This window comes from Alternaria alternata (genome assembly GCF_001642055.1).
Source record: "Alternaria alternata strain SRC1lrK2f unplaced genomic scaffold CC77scaffold_42, whole genome shotgun sequence".
NCBI classification, from domain to species: domain Eukaryota; kingdom Fungi; phylum Ascomycota; class Dothideomycetes; order Pleosporales; family Pleosporaceae; genus Alternaria; species Alternaria alternata.
Genome location: NW_017306231.1, coordinates 52,992 through 69,086, shown reverse-complemented (window position 1 = coordinate 69,086; position 16,095 = coordinate 52,992). Strand labels below are relative to the sequence as shown.

The 16,095-nt window shown below is 51.6% G+C and overlaps 9 protein-coding genes across 9 annotated transcripts; 4 read left to right on the top strand and 5 right to left on the bottom strand.

Moving 5' to 3' along the window:
• Positions 1-1,084: 1,084 nt before the first annotated feature.
• Positions 1,085-2,348, bottom strand: CC77DRAFT_1026628 (NAD(P)-binding protein). The gene is made up of 3 exons (XM_018526299.1): positions 1,454-2,348; positions 1,374-1,400; positions 1,085-1,322 (listed from the first exon to the last, which is right to left on the bottom strand). The coding sequence occupies exons 1-3, from the start codon at positions 2,105-2,107 to the stop codon at positions 1,260-1,262; spliced, it is 744 nt and encodes a 247-aa protein (XP_018378907.1). The 5' UTR covers positions 2,108-2,348; the 3' UTR covers positions 1,085-1,259.
• A 193-nt stretch (positions 2,349-2,541) lies between these two features.
• On the bottom strand, positions 2,542-3,627 carry CC77DRAFT_950887 (chord-domain-containing protein; the record flags this gene model as incomplete). The annotated part of the gene is made up of 3 exons (XM_018535342.1): positions 2,542-2,854; positions 2,928-3,459; positions 3,522-3,627. The coding sequence occupies 3 exons, from the start codon at positions 3,625-3,627 to the stop codon at positions 2,542-2,544; spliced, it is 951 nt and encodes a 316-aa protein (XP_018378906.1).
• On the top strand, positions 3,522-4,067 carry CC77DRAFT_1026626 (hypothetical protein; the record flags this gene model as incomplete). The annotated part of the gene is made up of 1 exon (XM_018526298.1): positions 3,522-4,067. A coding segment is annotated over exon 1 (185 nt), but the record flags the coding sequence as incomplete, so codon positions are not given.
• Positions 4,068-4,303: 236 nt separating this feature from the next.
• On the top strand, positions 4,304-5,215 carry CC77DRAFT_950824 (hypothetical protein; the record flags this gene model as incomplete). The annotated part of the gene is made up of 1 exon (XM_018535340.1): positions 4,304-5,215. The coding sequence occupies one exon, from the start codon at positions 4,304-4,306 to the stop codon at positions 5,213-5,215; it is 912 nt and encodes a 303-aa protein (XP_018378904.1).
• CC77DRAFT_667525 (hypothetical protein) lies at positions 5,196-6,661 on the bottom strand. The gene is made up of 2 exons (XM_018532680.1): positions 6,416-6,661; positions 5,196-6,347 (listed from the first exon to the last, which is right to left on the bottom strand). Exons 1-2 carry the CDS (start codon positions 6,479-6,481, stop codon positions 5,466-5,468), a joined length of 948 nt encoding a protein of 315 aa, XP_018378903.1. The 5' UTR covers positions 6,482-6,661; the 3' UTR covers positions 5,196-5,465.
• A 598-nt stretch (positions 6,662-7,259) lies between these two features.
• On the bottom strand, positions 7,260-9,256 carry CC77DRAFT_1100721 (major facilitator superfamily; the record flags this gene model as incomplete). The annotated part of the gene is made up of 4 exons (XM_018530084.1): positions 7,260-7,517; positions 7,571-8,198; positions 8,259-8,422; positions 8,480-9,256. The coding sequence occupies 4 exons, from the start codon at positions 9,254-9,256 to the stop codon at positions 7,260-7,262; spliced, it is 1,827 nt and encodes a 608-aa protein (XP_018378902.1).
• A 1,191-nt stretch (positions 9,257-10,447) lies between these two features.
• Positions 10,448-11,155, top strand: CC77DRAFT_897452 (hypothetical protein; the record flags this gene model as incomplete). The annotated part of the gene is made up of 1 exon (XM_018533548.1): positions 10,448-11,155. A coding segment is annotated over one exon (708 nt), but the record flags the coding sequence as incomplete, so codon positions are not given.
• Positions 11,156-12,136: 981 nt separating this feature from the next.
• On the bottom strand, positions 12,137-13,111 carry CC77DRAFT_1067822 (elongation factor 1-beta; the record flags this gene model as incomplete). Its single annotated transcript, XM_018529038.1, has 3 exons — positions 12,137-12,366; positions 12,417-12,802; positions 13,032-13,111. 3 exons carry the CDS (start codon positions 13,109-13,111, stop codon positions 12,137-12,139), a joined length of 696 nt encoding a protein of 231 aa, XP_018378900.1.
• Positions 13,017-16,060, top strand: CC77DRAFT_667490 (P-loop containing nucleoside triphosphate hydrolase protein). Its single transcript, XM_018532679.1, has 2 exons — positions 13,017-13,336; positions 13,570-16,060. Exons 1-2 carry the CDS (start codon positions 13,327-13,329, stop codon positions 15,912-15,914), a joined length of 2,355 nt encoding a protein of 784 aa, XP_018378899.1. The 5' UTR covers positions 13,017-13,326; the 3' UTR covers positions 15,915-16,060.
• Positions 16,061-16,095: the final 35 nt, after the last annotated feature.

Here is a 16,095-nt window from a genome sequence, read left to right as displayed (position 1 = left end):
GTATGCAAGGCTCCGAGCGGTGCAACATCTTCACATGATGCGAGCTCTTCGTCTATCTATTGCCCCATCGAGTTGACTACGCATATCGCTTCCTATGATATGATCTGACCGTGTTGGCCGGTAGACGTAGCCTCGTTGTCCTAGTTCCGCGGTCTGGAAGCGGCATCAATCTCGATCACTCGGCCTTAGCATTTGCCTCGTTGCCGGAAGGATCAAGGATCATCAACATGCGCTCGGGCGACTCCGCATCTTAACGACGTTGTAGATGAAAGAGGGTCAGGGATACACGACTACCCATGGTACGCCGCACTTGTCTGTCAGGCCAGATGGGACGTTATGCCCCTCGCCACGGTTAGCGAACTATGTTGCGCATGCGCATGCGACCAAGTTCAGCCTGACATTGATGAGTGAGATGATCTGCAAGCTACCTAATCTGGACTCTGCTTGATCGGTGTAGAATCTTGCGTTATCTGCCATCGGGGGATTAATCTCGCGCCCGTTGCGCCTTTAAAACCGCAGTACATGGAGCTTCCCAGGTGGGTTTGGACACGTGATTTGTCTATACCATGTCTATGCCGGGAAGTGATTAACGTACTTTCCTTGGTTACACAAACTTTGAAGAGTTACCGACTATCTTCAGCCTTATGCATCTGGTATGCCTTTAATCCCTGAATCTTAGGTCCGGAAACTACCACGCCGGTCAACTTCCTCTTCGAGTAAACTCCATGGAAAGCGCTCGGACCGCGTCCAGCCGTCTGGTCCACGGGGGAAGGGCGATCTTGATGACGTGGGTCCAGTCATGTGGTCTTGAGTCGTCCGATGGCAGCGTCGCTTTTCGAAACTGAGTCCTTCGTAATGATGTTGGTAAAAACATGACTGGGAACAGCAAGGAATTTCACAGTGGGCGCCTTCGCCTCGTTCAACTGGGATTCTGATGGAGAGAGGATGACAGAAGAACGCGTGACTGGAGCAGGCTTACTGTGAAAGCGTATATCGTCAAACCGGCAAACTGGATGGCGATGTTTCCGCTTAATTGCAATTAGCTGAATCACAGTACTAAGACGGAACGAAGATATCTACGCCTCGGCGAAGAAGCTCTTGTCAGCGCGGCGAAGTAGACTTGTTTATTACCGATGACGGGAAATTTTTCTGTTACAGCTCATAACACGTCCTTTCTTAGCCGTCACTCATTAAATGACATCCTTCCAAGCATTCACGCCCACATTCGCTCCAAAAAGGTCTCGTAATCGACTCAAATCCTACCACTTCTCAATTGCAGGCCTGAGATCGATCTCCCATGTAAAGTTTGTCTTGGGCTGTGTCTGAAGCGTAGTTAGTATGGAAGTACTTATACACGTAGAAAGTCGACTCACATGCAACCACCAGTAATCATTCGCAATCTACACTTGATTAGCCTTTCCCCTTTTTTACCCATCGAAACAAGTATACTCACCGCGTCGGCACTCAGTTTAGCCTCGGCAGGCATATCCTTCAACCACTCCCTCGTCCTCGGAATGTCAATAACCCCATCGATAATCGCATGCGCAACATGCACGCCCTGAGGACCAAACTCCCTTGCCAAACTCTGGCTTAGCGCTCTTAACGCCCACTTGCCGGTTGAAAAGCTCGCCATCTGCGCATTGCTCTTCACGCTCGCCGTTGCGCCCGTGAAGATGAGACTAGGCGGGTGTTCCGAGCTCCCCACCCCTTTGAGGAGGAGCGGGAGGAAAGATTGCGAGAACAAGATGCCGCCCATGGCAGAAACATCGAGACTAGAGGAGAATGTCTCGGCTGGAATCTCCAAAAACGGCTTCCGCATAAAGGGCCCACTGGCGTTGAAAATTGCTGCTGCAGCGGCGACGTCTTGGCCGAATTCTTGCTTGATGCCTTCGACCGCCTTGGCTAGACTGTCCTTGGACGAGACGTCGGTGCTGATACCGATTGCCTTGCCGCCAGCGCTATTGATTTCCTTGGCAAGGCCCTCGTAGTTCTCTGGTTTACGGGCGAGCAGGACGACGGGGTAGTGAGATGAGAACTTGCGGGCGACGGAGGCGCCAGTTCCAGGGCCAACACCGGCGACGATGGCGATGAGCTTGGAGAGTGGCATTGCTGGTATGGAATTATTCGGCGGTATCGTTGTTGTTGTCGGTGTTGATGTTTGACAATGAGAAGATGGAGTCGAATTGGTATCTGATATGCGACGACCAGGGACCTTGATGAATCGATCTTATTATACTTGTGCACTTTTCGCGCTTCTCGCTCTTACACGCCTCAGTACCTTGGAAATAATGTTTAGTAAACTGGTAAAGTCAATGTTTAGTCAACTGGTAAACTACCAAATGGTGTCATGGCGGTTCCTGATTGCATAACTGCGGAGTTACTAGAGCGCGAGGTGCGTCATGATTAATAAGCACCCCTCTTCCACTTGCTCACTATTCTTAGGTGCGTACTTGCGGTGCATACATATTTTGGACGTAACTTCGTTGATGCATTACTATGATCTTTGATCTATGCAGCTCCCCTGTCTCATGACAACCTCATCTACGCCCTGCCCGCCCTACCTACCTGTATCATCTCCCCAGTAGGTTTGTCGTCGCTCCTAAGAACGGGCCAACTAGCTCCATCCGCCTTGACCAGGGTCATCTCGAGCTTGGTACCCAGTATTCTGAACTTGCTCTCTTCAGGTTTGATAGTCGAGAAGAGGGGAAACTCGGTCTGGTAGCGCTTGCTATCTGTAGTGGGCAAATCGAGTTTGACATGTTGTGGTTGGAAGTCGATGACGGCGGTTGCCTTGTCGATTTTCTTGAGGTAGAGGGAGGCGACGACTGAGGTTGCGGTTTGGTAGTAGTCGTGTCTGTGTGTGTGCATAGTTAGTGACTGGTTTTGGAGGCGGATGTCAGGAAGAGGGAAGGGCATAGGGAACGTACCGAACCGTCTCCAGCTTCTCCTCGCCCTCCTTCTTCTTCCCACTACCGACGAAGAGATGTCTGTCTTTTGTCTTGCACCCCTCGATCTTCATAAACTGGTCAAACTCCATGACCCTCCTCTTACAGCAACTCCACCCCTTGCTGCCCTCGTGGAAGATGGGCGCGCCAGGGTGATGCACACAGCTCTCTCCTTCCCGATTGCCTCCTTTGTGCACAGCGCCGCATCCTTTCCGCCTGCACGTCATGCCCTCCTTGATCTCCAGACTCGGGTCGTCGTCTTCAGACTCTGGCGGCGGTGCGGGCGAAGCCGATGGCTTGGGCGTAGCTTGTGCGGTAGGTAGTCTCGGTGCAGGCGCAGGCAGCGATTCCTCTAGCGATCCGAGGTTGACTTGGGTGCCATTGGGTACGTCTGGGGCCTGGACGGGTTCTGGCTTGGGGGTGTCGTCGACGTCAGAGTGCTTTCCCTTTGTGCAGGGCTCGATTGCGAGGAACTCGTCAAAGGTCAGGACGCGAGGCTTGCAGCATTCCCAGCCTGCATCGTCATGTCAACATGTTCCTGTCTTACTCGGCGTGTACTGGGTTGTGCTGACCTACCTTTCTGCCCCTCATGGAATTTCGGTGGGCCGGGATGGTAAACACACTCCTCGTTGTCGTCGTCGTACGTCTTGCCGCAGCCCTTGTGAACACACTTCTTCGCCATGGTATCGGTTTGTGCAGAAACGCGCCTAACGAGGGGTGAGTGTTGCGATGCCCCAGATTTTGTTCCGCTGTTTCGGAATATTCTGGAAATCAGCCAGAGCGGTCACCGATATCATTGGGGTCCAAGCGCGAGCTTAATCCTGGGCCTTGAGCTTTGCATCTTTGGCGTCACGTCGCGTCCACTCGGTCTTGCCTGTCTGTCTTGTACGCCCAAAGCAGTCGTTACCGCGTGTGTGGTTGTCAACCAGTCGCCAACATGTTCCGCGCCACTTCCCGTCTGCTCGCTTGCCGCATCACCTTCTTCACCCGAACCCCATGCGGCCTGTGCGACACGGCAAAAGCCGTCGTCCAGAATGTCAGGGCGAAAAGACCCTTCGAGTACGAGGAGATAAATGTCATGGACTCCGGCCACGAAAAGTGGAGAAGTCTGTACGAGTTTGACACTCCGGTGGTAAGGAGACCCGGACACCAACGATATAATATTGCCATGCGCAGAGTACCTGAGTGTTCAACTAGATCCACATCGACAAGGCCGAAGCTAAGGAGACGAGCACATCTTCACTGAAGCTTATGCATCGTTTCAAGGAAGACGAAGTAACCAAGGTCATGGACCAAGCAGAGCGATCATGAGGACGACATCGCGTACAAACAACTCTTTTGATACACCTAGCCCCACCATGACTTTTCGCGCCCCGCAACTCCAGATCGTCTCCGACATTCACCTAGAAAATCCCATCACCAATCCGCAGTACTTACACACCAAGCTCAACGTCACCGGCAATGTATTGTTCCTACTTGGGGACATTGGCCTAGTCAAGCACCATGGTCTCTTCGTGTTCCTGCGAAATCTCCTCGACGTGAACCGCAGCTGTCGCATCTTCTACGTCCTAGGCAACCACGAAGCTTACCAGACGACCCTCGAAGATGCCATCGAGAAGATGCGAGAATTCGAGGACATGGCAAGACAAGAATACGCTGGTCGCTTCAGCTTCCTCTTCCGCGACCGGTGTGATCTCAATGAGCAAGTGACAGTACTGGGCTGCACACTCTGGAGTAGCATTCAGCCCGATCAAGCTGCAGAAGTTCGTTCTAGAATGAAAGACTACAACCAAGAACGCGGCATACAAGACTGGACGCCTGAAAGAAGTTGCACAGAACATACCCGCGATGTAGAGTGGCTGAACGAGCAAGTCAGCCACATCCAAGCGACTGAACAGCATAGGAGCATAATCATTGCGACACACCACTGTCCTACAACTGATCCTCGCGCGACTGACCCAAAGCACGCTTCTAGCTCCATGAGTTCTGGTTTCTGCTCCGATTTGTCAATGGAACTATGTTGGACGAGCCCGGCGGTCAAGGTGTGGGCTTTTGGACATACGCATTATAGTTGTGCGTTCAGGAACCATGTCACGGATACGTTGGTCGTATCGAATCAGAAAGATAATGGTGGTATTGTGGGGAGTGGCGAGAGTGCAAAGAGAATGAAGACGGTAGCAGTAGAGCAAATGGGGGATAGGTGGCAGGTTGTGGAGTACGTGCAGGCACTAGGGAAGCCAAGATGGGAAATGCATGAAGTAACAGAGTGATGCATGATGACGATGACTTCATAAATTGAAGGAACGTAGAGAAGGCCTATTAGATTGTTACGACAAATCACTGGAGCACTTGCTTCGTGAAGCAATGAAGCGAGTCAAATCTGATTTCAAAAACGCGTATTCAACGTGGCAGGTATAAGAAAGCTTTCAAAAAGTAAAACTCAGTTTACAGGGTATCTATACGGAAATCTCCATCACCCCAGAACGCCCTTCATTTCATCCCATTTCTACCACTATCCCCTTACTTCCTGAACAAATTCGTCGCACTCCCCATCAGCGGATTAGGCTGAAACTCCATGTCATTCCCACCCACAAACAGCGGCACAGTATCATCATCGACCCTACTCTTCGGCTTCAGCTCCTCCCCCCTCGCAATCTCAATCGTACTAATCACCGGCAGCGCCAACAGCAACAATGGCAGCAGTTGACCAAAACTCCAGTTGCCTTCTGACGGACCAACCAAATGCACAGATTTCGGCGGTGTACCAAAAGCCTGAGATTCCAAGACGACGCGAATCGTAGCGCCGACGCCCATGGCGAGACAGGCAAAGAGGCCGATGACTTGGACAGTCTTGAGCCACTTTGGGTTTGAGCGGTTGTGCAAGTACCAAGTTGCGAAGCCAAAAGTGAGGACTTGGCCGGCGATTACGGCAATAGTGCCTGCGATTGAGAGGGCGGCGTTGGAGCTTGTGCCTTTGCTTTCCACTTGCCACACACAGGCAATCGGCAGCCTGGGTTCCATGTTCTTCATTACAGTTTGCAGGATAAAGATGCCAGATAATATCCCCAGGAACATGTTGATGAGCATCAGAAGCTGCCTGATCCATCGGAGTACCCAGTCTCTCTTGAAGTCGTTTACCAGAGCGAGTAAAGTGGCGAGGTTCGTAGCGGTGGATAGCAGCGAGAGGAGCCAGATGATGAAGAAGTGGTATGGCACCATGGTTTTCATCTTTGCGAGGCCGACGGATTGGATGCCGATTCCGGTTAGGATTTGCTGGTCGGAGAAGGATTGGAGGAGTTTGCGGGATATGGGCGCGGAAGTGGATTTGCGGAGGCCGAGGAGGATTATGGCGGCTGAGAGGAGGATGGAGAGCATGTTTGTTATTATAAAGGATAGAAGCGTCTGTGAGGTTTGGGGTCAGTAGGAGGACCTTTGTAGGTTGCGCGCATGGGTTCAAAGTCGAGACGTACGCCTGCGCCTGCTACTCCAGCATCTGTGTTTGTCGTCTCGGGGACGGTAGAGCAATTGAACGTCATGGTTCCTGTTCTTGCCTCTTACTTCTCTTCGGTATCGTGTCTACAAAGAGCGTGGTCGCGTCAGGCCAGCATGCGCGGAATCGTCGGAATTGTGCTATAGTGTCGCAGACTGAAATCGCAGAATCGCAGATACGCGCGCAAACAGACGGACGTTAAAGAAAGAGTGGCGCTAGACAGCTACAAGTAGAATTGTGAAAGTGAATGTCAAGGTAGAATCAAGACGGCTTGCACAGCCTCAAGCCGATGTCATCATCAACCGCCAGGGTCTCGCATCCCTCGCATCTAATTTAAGGCATGTTGGCGAGCGCTCAACGGCATTCGCAGCCCAGGGGTAAAGATCGACGCGTGAAACAAGGCGGCAATGCTGGCCAATGGACGATCTTTGCCCGTTGACATCTGTGGCGCAGCGCTTAATCTGCGACAGATGCTGGGCCAGTTAGAGATGCGGGGTAGGCAATCTTCATGGATAGACGATGATGTTGTGTTATGCGTAGAAGGGGATTTGGAGCGGTGGTGAAGGAGAAGTGGGGTACTTGAGGTGAGGGCGCTTGCGCAGGGGAATGGGCGGGCGTGCAGGAAGGGTCCTCGACGGCTTGTCTCTTAGCGCGCAGCCGGATGGTAGCGGCCGGGCTTAAGGGCAATCTTCATTTGTTGTCAGTCCATCACTTCACCTACAACAGTCCGTCAAGTCTCATAGTACAGCAGTCCAAAATCTCTATTTGCCACAAGTACGAGCAAGTAATTCTCTCAAAGGTCTAGCTGTACCTGTAGTACCACCTTATGCTTCTCCCATCTCATTGTCTGAGGGTATGGGAGCTGGCTTGTTCGTCGGTGCATAGGCGCTCTTCTCCCTAATCTTCGCACCTTGTAAGTAAAACCAAACCGGCACAGGAACCATTGCAGCAGCAACACATCCAAGCAACGTAGCAGCCCATTCAATACCCATGCCCTCGAACATCTGTCGCGCGAAGAGAGGGAACGCAGCTCCACAAAGACTACGAAGGAACGTGTTTGCAGCAATCGCCGAGGCGGCAAACTAGACCGTGCATTAGCATGCGCAAGGATGTGTGAAGGACGGTCTTTTCTTACCATGAGGTAGGCGTCGATGAGGTAGTTGAACGCCTGCAGGAAAATACTCATGATGCCAAACCCGATCAATAGCCCAGAAAGCGTAGGCACAATCCAATGGATATCCGCCTTATAACCTGTCCATCCGAACCAGAATATTCCTCCCGCGAAACAAACTCCGCCAGCAATAACCTCTGGTAACCGCCATTCTGGAATGGGAACGTTATTATTTGCAGCGAGTTTCTTCTGGTACCCCGGTTGTCGAACAAAGACAAGAGTGCCAGCCAACAGCTCTCCTATAATCGCGCCGAAGAATGGCAGACCACCTACACCGGGGTTCATCCTGTGGACGCCCTGGAAGACTAATGGATATGCTGTGAGAAAGAGATATAGCAGTCCGTAAATGAATGCCATGTATACACTCAGCAGCAGCACGATGCGCTCCGTGACCAGCATCCTGAGGGGTCTAGAAAAGTTCTTTTCAAGCAGCTCGCGGAAGTCGATTTCTATCTCTTCCTGCTTGGCGTGGATACCCCAGTTTTTGGTGCGTCGGCGAAGTTCTTCGGCTTTGGCGACGAGGATCATGGGTGGGTACGATTCGGATAAGAAGAGGAGGTTGAGGGTGAAGGCTGCGAAGCCCATGAAGGAGCTGGACTGTATATCAGCAGATGTATGGTGTATAGTTTGTAGGGACAGCAGAAGTGCTTACACGAGGTATTGAGTCCACCGCCAACCGAGATCAGGGTCCATGACTATGAAGCCACCGATAAAAGGCGCAAGGAAGGGACCACTAAAGACCATGACACTAAACACAGTAATCGCCATCCCTCTTGTCCTGTTTCCAAACATGTCGGAAAACACTGCAGCAACACACTAAACCTCATGTCAGTGCCTACGCTCAATCGTAAGGGGAAGCCAAATGCTACTCACAGTAATCGGACAAGCCCCAAAGAACCCTGAGAAGAACCGACAAATCAACACAGTCTGCAAATCTTTGCCCGTCGCACACGCAATCTCAAACACAGAAAACCCAAAGCTCGCTATAACAAGCGGCAGCCTCCTCCCTTTCAACTCTGAAAACGGCGCCCATAGGATCGGTCCCGTCGCGAACCCCAACACATACAACGACGTCCCCAGCGTCGCAACCACAGATCCCACAGCGAACTTTTCCGAGATTTGCCTCGTCGCTGTACTGAATATCGAGCTGGCAAATGCAGCCGTCATGGTCGTGAAGCCCAACATGGCAGCTGTAAAGATCTTCTTCCTAACAGCCCAATTCTGGGCGTGCAAGGGGTCGTCGGGTCCATCGAATTCTACGACGTAGTCTTCTTGTGAGCCTAAGGGGGGTGGGTAGGGTTTTCCGGCTCCGAAGGCGGGTAAAGGGCGGGAGCGAGAGGATCTGCTGCGGAAGATGGAACCCACGGTGTGGGAGTGTTGGCTTCGTTGTGTGTGGATGCGACTCAAGGTTGACGTGTGGTGGTGGAGGTTATCGGTATCGGAGGGCTGCTCGGGAGGTGGTCTGGGTTTCGCGTCTGAGGTATCCGGTGTTGTATTCGAGCCGGTTGCTGTACTTGACGAGGTACCAGTACGTGTAATATTACCCTCTTTTTCTTCGTCTAGCTCTGGTATAGGCGTATGTGTTTGTAGAAAGCGGTGTTGGCTAGCATATTGTTCACCCTTCTCCACATAATGGTCTTGATCATCCATGGTAATGGTAACTTTGAGTCTGATGCGATAGGATATGTCTCGAGCATTTGAGGCGTATATTATACATTATGCTTGCTTCATATGCTCAAGCATATGGATCACAGAGGCATGAAAGTCCGACCCTCCGCACCGTTATCCCACTGAAGCCGGTGTTCGCCTTCAACGGATCGGATACTTTATAATACACCGAACTGCCGGTGAAGTATACTCGCGAGAAGGAAAGCGCGAGTTTTGCTTAAGACATCGAAAGTGACTTCTGTATCGTATACTGTTCATAACAGTTTTCTTCCTTGTACACCACAACTCTGAGATACTGGCAATGCTACATGTGGCATTCAAGCTGTCTCCAGTGTTTGATGTTGTTCGGTGTCCAGTGTCCAGCCGTCGGGCGTTTTGGGATGCCGAAGGAGCGAAGCCGCGTCGACCATAAGTAGCTACCAACTTCTTTCGGCAATAAACTGCCACGTTCGGCCCTGTCTTTCGTACAACAGAGCGATGACGCCAGAATCGAAGGAATGTACGCTACTGATGACAGACAGCAGGGCTACATATGCCGAGGCTTATTTGCAACAGATGCACGACGTGGTGAGTCGGAGCTCACATTGTCAGCAAGAGCAGCATTGTCGCCTTCGGGTCTTACTAGTATGTGGACGATATCTGCGGCTGATCTTTTAACTTCCTGTTGAGTATACAAGGAAGCAGAGTTAGCACCTATGCTTTCCACTGTACAGAGGGCCATAAGGGTGGATAAGTATTAGTGTCGTCGGTGGAGGCTGAGTTCACTCTGGCTAGGCATCCATGGATTTCTTGTGGCTGAACAAGATGCATTTACCCCGCAGGCGTCAGCATCTCCAAACCTCCAAACTGACATCCTTCAAGAGTATCCAGTGCGAAAACAGAGATACTAGGTTCGTAAAAATACTTCAGTCCCTTTTCGGTTACTGATCTAGTTTTAGTCACATCTTGTCGCCTCTATCCTAGTGCGCATCAATGTATGCACGTTATCCATCAGCCTTGAACCTTCAAAAAGACCAGCAGTAGTTCAAGATGACACAAGCTGTGTCCGAATGGCTCGCTCTTGACGTAAAAGATATCGACGAGAAGAAGCTACTGCCAGGTTTTATTGGAAAAGATGGCGTGCAACCGCATCTTCCAACACAAATGGTGAAGATACCGTTCGACAATCCTGATCAAGTTGCTGTGGTCTCGTGGCGCTGGGACGGAGATCTACGAACCAAGGGCTCCTGGAACATTGCGAGTGTTGTAAACGTCGCAAAGCGGCGAGGTATTCGATATCTGTTTATCGACACCATCTCCATCGACCAAACATTGCCTGTCGACGACCTCATCGAACAAGTTGTAGCGTTCTCGACACTGTACACGAAGATTACGGTCCTCGCTGCCTACGATAAGACTGGAGATGACTGGAGACATATGAAATCCACTGTTCTACGTCCGTGGATTCTGAACGAGATCCGCCTTTTCCGGCAGAATTCCGGCACAATCATCTACGCAGGACATGCTCGCCAGGGTTGTATGCATGCTGGACAGATTGGAGAGGGAGGTATTGGAGTAAGGTTGGCTGCGTATGGTGTCTCACACAAGGACTCCTACTTCAAACTCTTGCTCGAGACCATCTGGTGTACTAGCTTCATTGAATCCATCATTGGTGTACTACTTGAGGATGTTGGGATGTCTTCCACCTTGGACTTCAAATACATCATACATGCTTACTCACACATTCTTTCTGTTGCGTACGAACAGATGGAACGCAATGACTACCTTCTAACGACGGCGATCCTCTGCCATGCTCTTCGGAAAGATGACTTGGCGGAAAAAGGCTTCAGGATCAAGAGAAACATTGAGAAGCTTCGCTACTGTCGTTACAGTTTTACCGCAGTCTCAGATGGTTCAAATGGAGTATGGGAATACTATAAGATCTTTCTAGATGGGACAAAAGTTGCTCTATGGCGTGCTCACAGATATGATCAAAGATTGCACTCCCAAAAGCTTGACAAGCTTCCCAGTACTGACCGCGTCATCTTCGCAGCATTGGGTCTTACGGCCTCAGAATACAATGATTTTGTAGGAGCAGAAGAAGCAAGGCGCGAGTGTCTACTGATGGACAATGGGAAGAAGATGCCACCACCTGCATTGGAAGTTGTTGAGGTTGACCTTTCACTCGACGCACCTACGGTTTGACGCTATAGGGGAAGGATAGCATGCTCAGAAAAAGCGGACGGTTTGCGGCGGTATGGGAGAGGTAGTAGTAGCAATAGTGCCCACTCATTTGTAAGGTTGTACTTTATCAAAACAGCACATATCATAAGCTTGTACTGTACATACTTACCTTGCGCAGTAGTCCAAAATGCGCATGGTCGTCATGATCAACCTCGCAACCTTTACACTTCTTAGTTGTCTACTTTCATACACGTGGTAGAAGGTCGGGAGTACGTGTGCTGCAGCGTTAAATCTACGCTTGCAGTCAAGAGCTTCCACAGCGAGCATGGGTCAGCCTTCGGTCGTACGGAGGCGCAAATAGCACACAAGTTCATCACAGAAGCAGACTCTGGCATTGTTCGCTGAGGTCAAAGACCGAACTCAGCCATTGCTCGACAGAGGCACAAAGTGTGGTGAAGCGTGACATGATCGGTCACCCACCCACGACGTCAATATCCCTGTTACGCGATTGATCAAGTCACAAGTGCATAAGTGGCAAAATGTGTTGTTGATCCCACAGTGGGAAGTTGGTATCTCTACCATGTCGTGATTTTGGTATTCGTCTAGCAACTGCTCATAAAGACGTTATAACCGTCCGTCATGATCATGCATAGTCTTCGTCAAAAGGTCATAACAACGCGCGCGCCAACAGCAAGTTGTCTACAACTTCTGCATAGCGACAACGTCGGTGGACTGGACGTGGTCCTCGAACTCTTCGATCTGTTGCTGGAGCTCGTCCAGCGAGACCTTGTCGTCCTCGACGACCAAGTTGATCTGGAGCTTCTTGATACCGAAACCGACAGCGACCAACTTGGAGGCACCCCAGACGAGACCGTCCTTCTCGATGGAGAGAACGTTCGCCTTGAGCTCGTCCATGTTTGTCTCGTCATCTGGAAGCTGTTAGTACACAGGTAGGATAAAGCAGAGCCAAAGAACATACCCCATGGCTTGACGTCAAGGGTGACGATGGACTTGGCAGCAGGCTTGACCTTGCCGGCCTTCTTCTTGTTGTACTCAGCAAGGCGCTCCTCCTTGATGCGGGCAGCCTCAGCGTCCTCCTCCTCGTCGTCGGAGCCGAACAGGTCGACCTCGTCGTCGTCGTCCTCAGCCTCCTTCTCAGGGGCCTTGGCGGGGTTGAGGGTGAGCTCGGAGGACTCGGGGCCGTAGGCAGTGAAGTCCTTGGTTGGGTCACCGGGGAGGGAGTCGAACTCGGCCTCGAAGGTGAGCATGTGGTTGTACCACCTCCATGCGTATGGGTACTTCTCGGGAGCAGGGATCTGCTTGATCTGCTGGTAGACCTTTACATCGGCCTGCGATGGGGAGTAGCTGGGGCATGTTAGCTGATGACTCCTCCATGGTGTCTGGATAAGATGCAGCAGAAACAAGGGATAGATCAGAGTTGCGACAAGCGCGTGGTTTTGTATTCAGATAGCGGGGTCTTAAGCCGCCTCATTAACACGGACCAATTGTTCTCATCATGAAAGGGTGGGAGTGCGACGCGATGCAGTGGGAAAATACAAGGCGGGACGAAATGCGAGGCGGGGTAGGAACTTACCCAACGATGTAGCTGCGGGTCCTGACATAGTTGTTCAGGAGAGTCAGGCCTGCTTCGGAGACGAGATCGGTGAAACCCATATTTGCAGTTGTGTGGTTGCGAGTATGGAATGGAGGAATCGAAGTTGTTGTGTCGAGAAAAAGAGGGACGACCGCAGTTTTTGATGGAGGAAATTGCGCTGAGAAAAACACGCTAGCCTTGGCGCTAGCACGTGCCCCTCCCTGCCCGCGACAATGACAGCGACGAAGACACAGTGCCAGCCACAGTCGTTTACCTTTATGCATCTGGACCTCGCATGCATACGAGTCGGTCCCACCTGTTCTCCTCGGCTTTTGCCTGCATTGGCTGTGGATGTTGAAGCCTGAAATGTGTGCTCATAGACGCGTAGAAAGCTGTCGAACCACCGCGCATCTTCGCCGAAGCCTGTGCTCGCCCCATCAGTCACGAATATAATGATGCCACTTCCGTCTTCCTCAATCTGACTCTTGCTCGTTTTCTGACTCCGACATCGTCATGCTGACCAGTAGAGCACGCATAGCCGCGAGGCGCATCGCCTCACCCTCCATCCCACGATCACTTCCCATTCGTACATCGCCGTTATGTCTCAACGCATGCGCATCACGATTGCCTCAGCAACAAAAGCTCCTAAGACCGCTTGTTTCGTCGAGGACATATGCAAGTGGAGGCCGACCGCAACCTCCAGGTGGAACGCATCGCATGAACCTGGGTGGTGAGCCGGAAAAGCCCGCTTTGGAACAATATGGTGTAGATCTTACGGAGCGAGCGCGTGATGGCAAACTAGATCCAGTCATCGGACGAGACGGCGAAATCCAACGTACCATCCAAATTCTGTCGAGACGAACAAAGAATAATCCTGTCTTGATAGGTTCCGCAGGAACAGGAAAGACGGCGATTCTTGAAGGTCTAGCACAGCGCATCGTAAAAGGTGACGTACCCGAATCGATCAAAGACAAGCGCGTCATCTCCCTCGACCTCGGATCCCTTATTGCTGGCGCGAAATTCCGGGGAGATTTCGAGGAGCGACTCAAGAGCGTCTTGAAGGAAGTCGAGGAGGCCAACAAGGGTGTCATACTATTTGTGGATGAGTTGCACACATTGCTAGGCTTGGGTAAAGCGGAGGGTAGCATTGATGCTAGTAACCTTCTGAAGCCTGCGCTTAGCCGTGGAGAGCTACAACTCTGTGGAGCGACAACACTCAACGAATACCGACAGATTGAGAAAGACGCAGCGCTTGCGAGACGGTTCCAACCAATTCTAGTAGGCGAGCCGACCGTACAAGATACTATCTCGATCCTGCGCGGTATCAAGGAACGCTACGAGGTTCATCATGGTGTGCGCATTACCGATAACGCTCTAGTCGCCGCTGCTTCGTACAGTAACCGATATATCACGGACCGATTCCTTCCAGACAAGGCTATTGATTTAGTAGACGAGGCTGCCAGTGCGCTACGTCTCCAGCAAGAGAGCAAGCCCGACGCGATCCAAGAGCTCGACCGCCAGATCATGACAATTCAAATCGAGCTTGAGTCACTTCGCAAGGAGACCGATATCGCCAGCAAAGAACGACGTGAGCGTCTTGAGCAAACTTTGAAACAAAAGCAAGACGAAGTGAAGGTGTTGACCGAGAAATGGGAAAAGGAGCGAGCCGAGCTCGATGAGATCAAAAACGCGCAGACAAACCTTGAGAGGGCGAAGCTCGAGCTTGAACAAGCCCGCCGAGAGGGTAACTTTGCGAAGGCTGGCGAGCTGCAATACAGCAGGATCCCTGAGCTAGAGCAGAAGCTTCCCAAAGACGAAGAAGTTACTGCGGGGGCCAATCGACAGGGCTCTTTACTGCATGACTCTGTTACTGCAGACGACATTGCGTCTGTCGTATCCCGTACGACTGGCATCCCGCTGTCCAAGCTCAACTCGGGCGAGAGTGAGAAGCTCATTCACATGGAAGACACTCTGCGGCAATACGTCAAGGGCCAGGATGAGGCCCTAAAGTCTGTTGCAAACGCCATTCGTCTGCAGAGAGCTGGGCTATCTGGCGAGAACCGGCCCATCGCTTCTTTCATGATGTTGGGACCGACTGGTGTAGGAAAGACTGAAGTTTGCAAGAGGTTGGCGGAGTATCTCTTCAGCACTCCCCAGGCTGTCATTCGATTCGACATGAGCGAGTTCAGCGAGAAGCACACCGTCTCGCGCCTCATCGGTTCTCCTGCAGGCTATGTTGGGTACGAAGACGCCGGCCAGCTCACTGAAGCTGTCCGAAGAAAGCCCTATGCAGTCCTCCTGTTCGATGAATGGGAGAAGGCCCACAAAGACATCTCAACACTGCTCTTGCAAGTGCTTGACGAAGGGTTCCTCACGGATGCTCAGGGCCACAAGGTTGATTTCCGTAACACCATCATCGTCATGACATCGAACCTTGGAGCCGATATCATCGTCGGCGATGACGTCCTGCACTCGGTGGACAAGGACTCCAGCGAGATCTCGCCAGCAGTACGTAGCGCTGTCATGGATGTCGTTTCCGCCACATACCCACCAGAATTTCTCAACCGTCTCGACGAGTTCATCGTCTTCCGCCGTCTGTCACGCGAAGCACTCAGAGACATCGTTGACATCCGTTTGAAGGAACTGCAGCAGCGACTGGACGATCGCAGAATCGTGTTAGAATGTCCGGACGAAGCCAAGCAATGGCTATGTGATCGGGGATACGACCCGAAGTTCGGTGCTCGGCCACTGAACAGACTCATTGCAAGAGAGATTGGCAACAGCTTAGCGGACAGGATTATCCGTGGAGAGATTCGCAGCGGGGACACCGCCAAGGTCGCCATCAACGAGGAAGGCACCGGTCTCACCGTCGCTGCCGCATGAACCAGTATGACTAACGATGATATGACTGTATAACAGAATGTAAACTGTACTATTGCATGTACATAATAATGTAGCATTAGCGGTGTTTGTAGGTAAACGATTTCCTCTCTGTAGACTGTATCAATGCATACGATACCCTGATCAGGTTCAGTATTTTGTACTTGCGGAAGGCACGCGTCAC

Excerpts from the sequence above, each read along its gene's own strand:
- CC77DRAFT_1026628 (XM_018526299.1), bottom strand. The coding sequence starts at position 2,107 with ATGCCACTCTCCAAGCTCATCGCCATCGTCGCCGGTGTTGGCCCTGGA. Across the intron at positions 1,401-1,453 it reads CTAAACTGAGTGCCGACGCG|ATTGCGAATGATTACTGGTG; the intron begins GTGAGTATACTT and ends AATCAAGTGTAG. Across the intron at positions 1,323-1,373 it reads ATGATTACTGGTGGTTGCAT|ACACAGCCCAAGACAAACTT; the intron begins GTGAGTCGACTT and ends ACTACGCTTCAG.
- CC77DRAFT_667525 (XM_018532680.1), bottom strand. The coding sequence starts at position 6,481 with ATGACGTTCAATTGCTCTACCGTCCCCGAGACGACAAACACAGATGCT. Across the intron at positions 6,348-6,415 it reads CTGGAGTAGCAGGCGCAGGC|ACGCTTCTATCCTTTATAAT; the intron begins GTACGTCTCGAC and ends CAAACCTCACAG.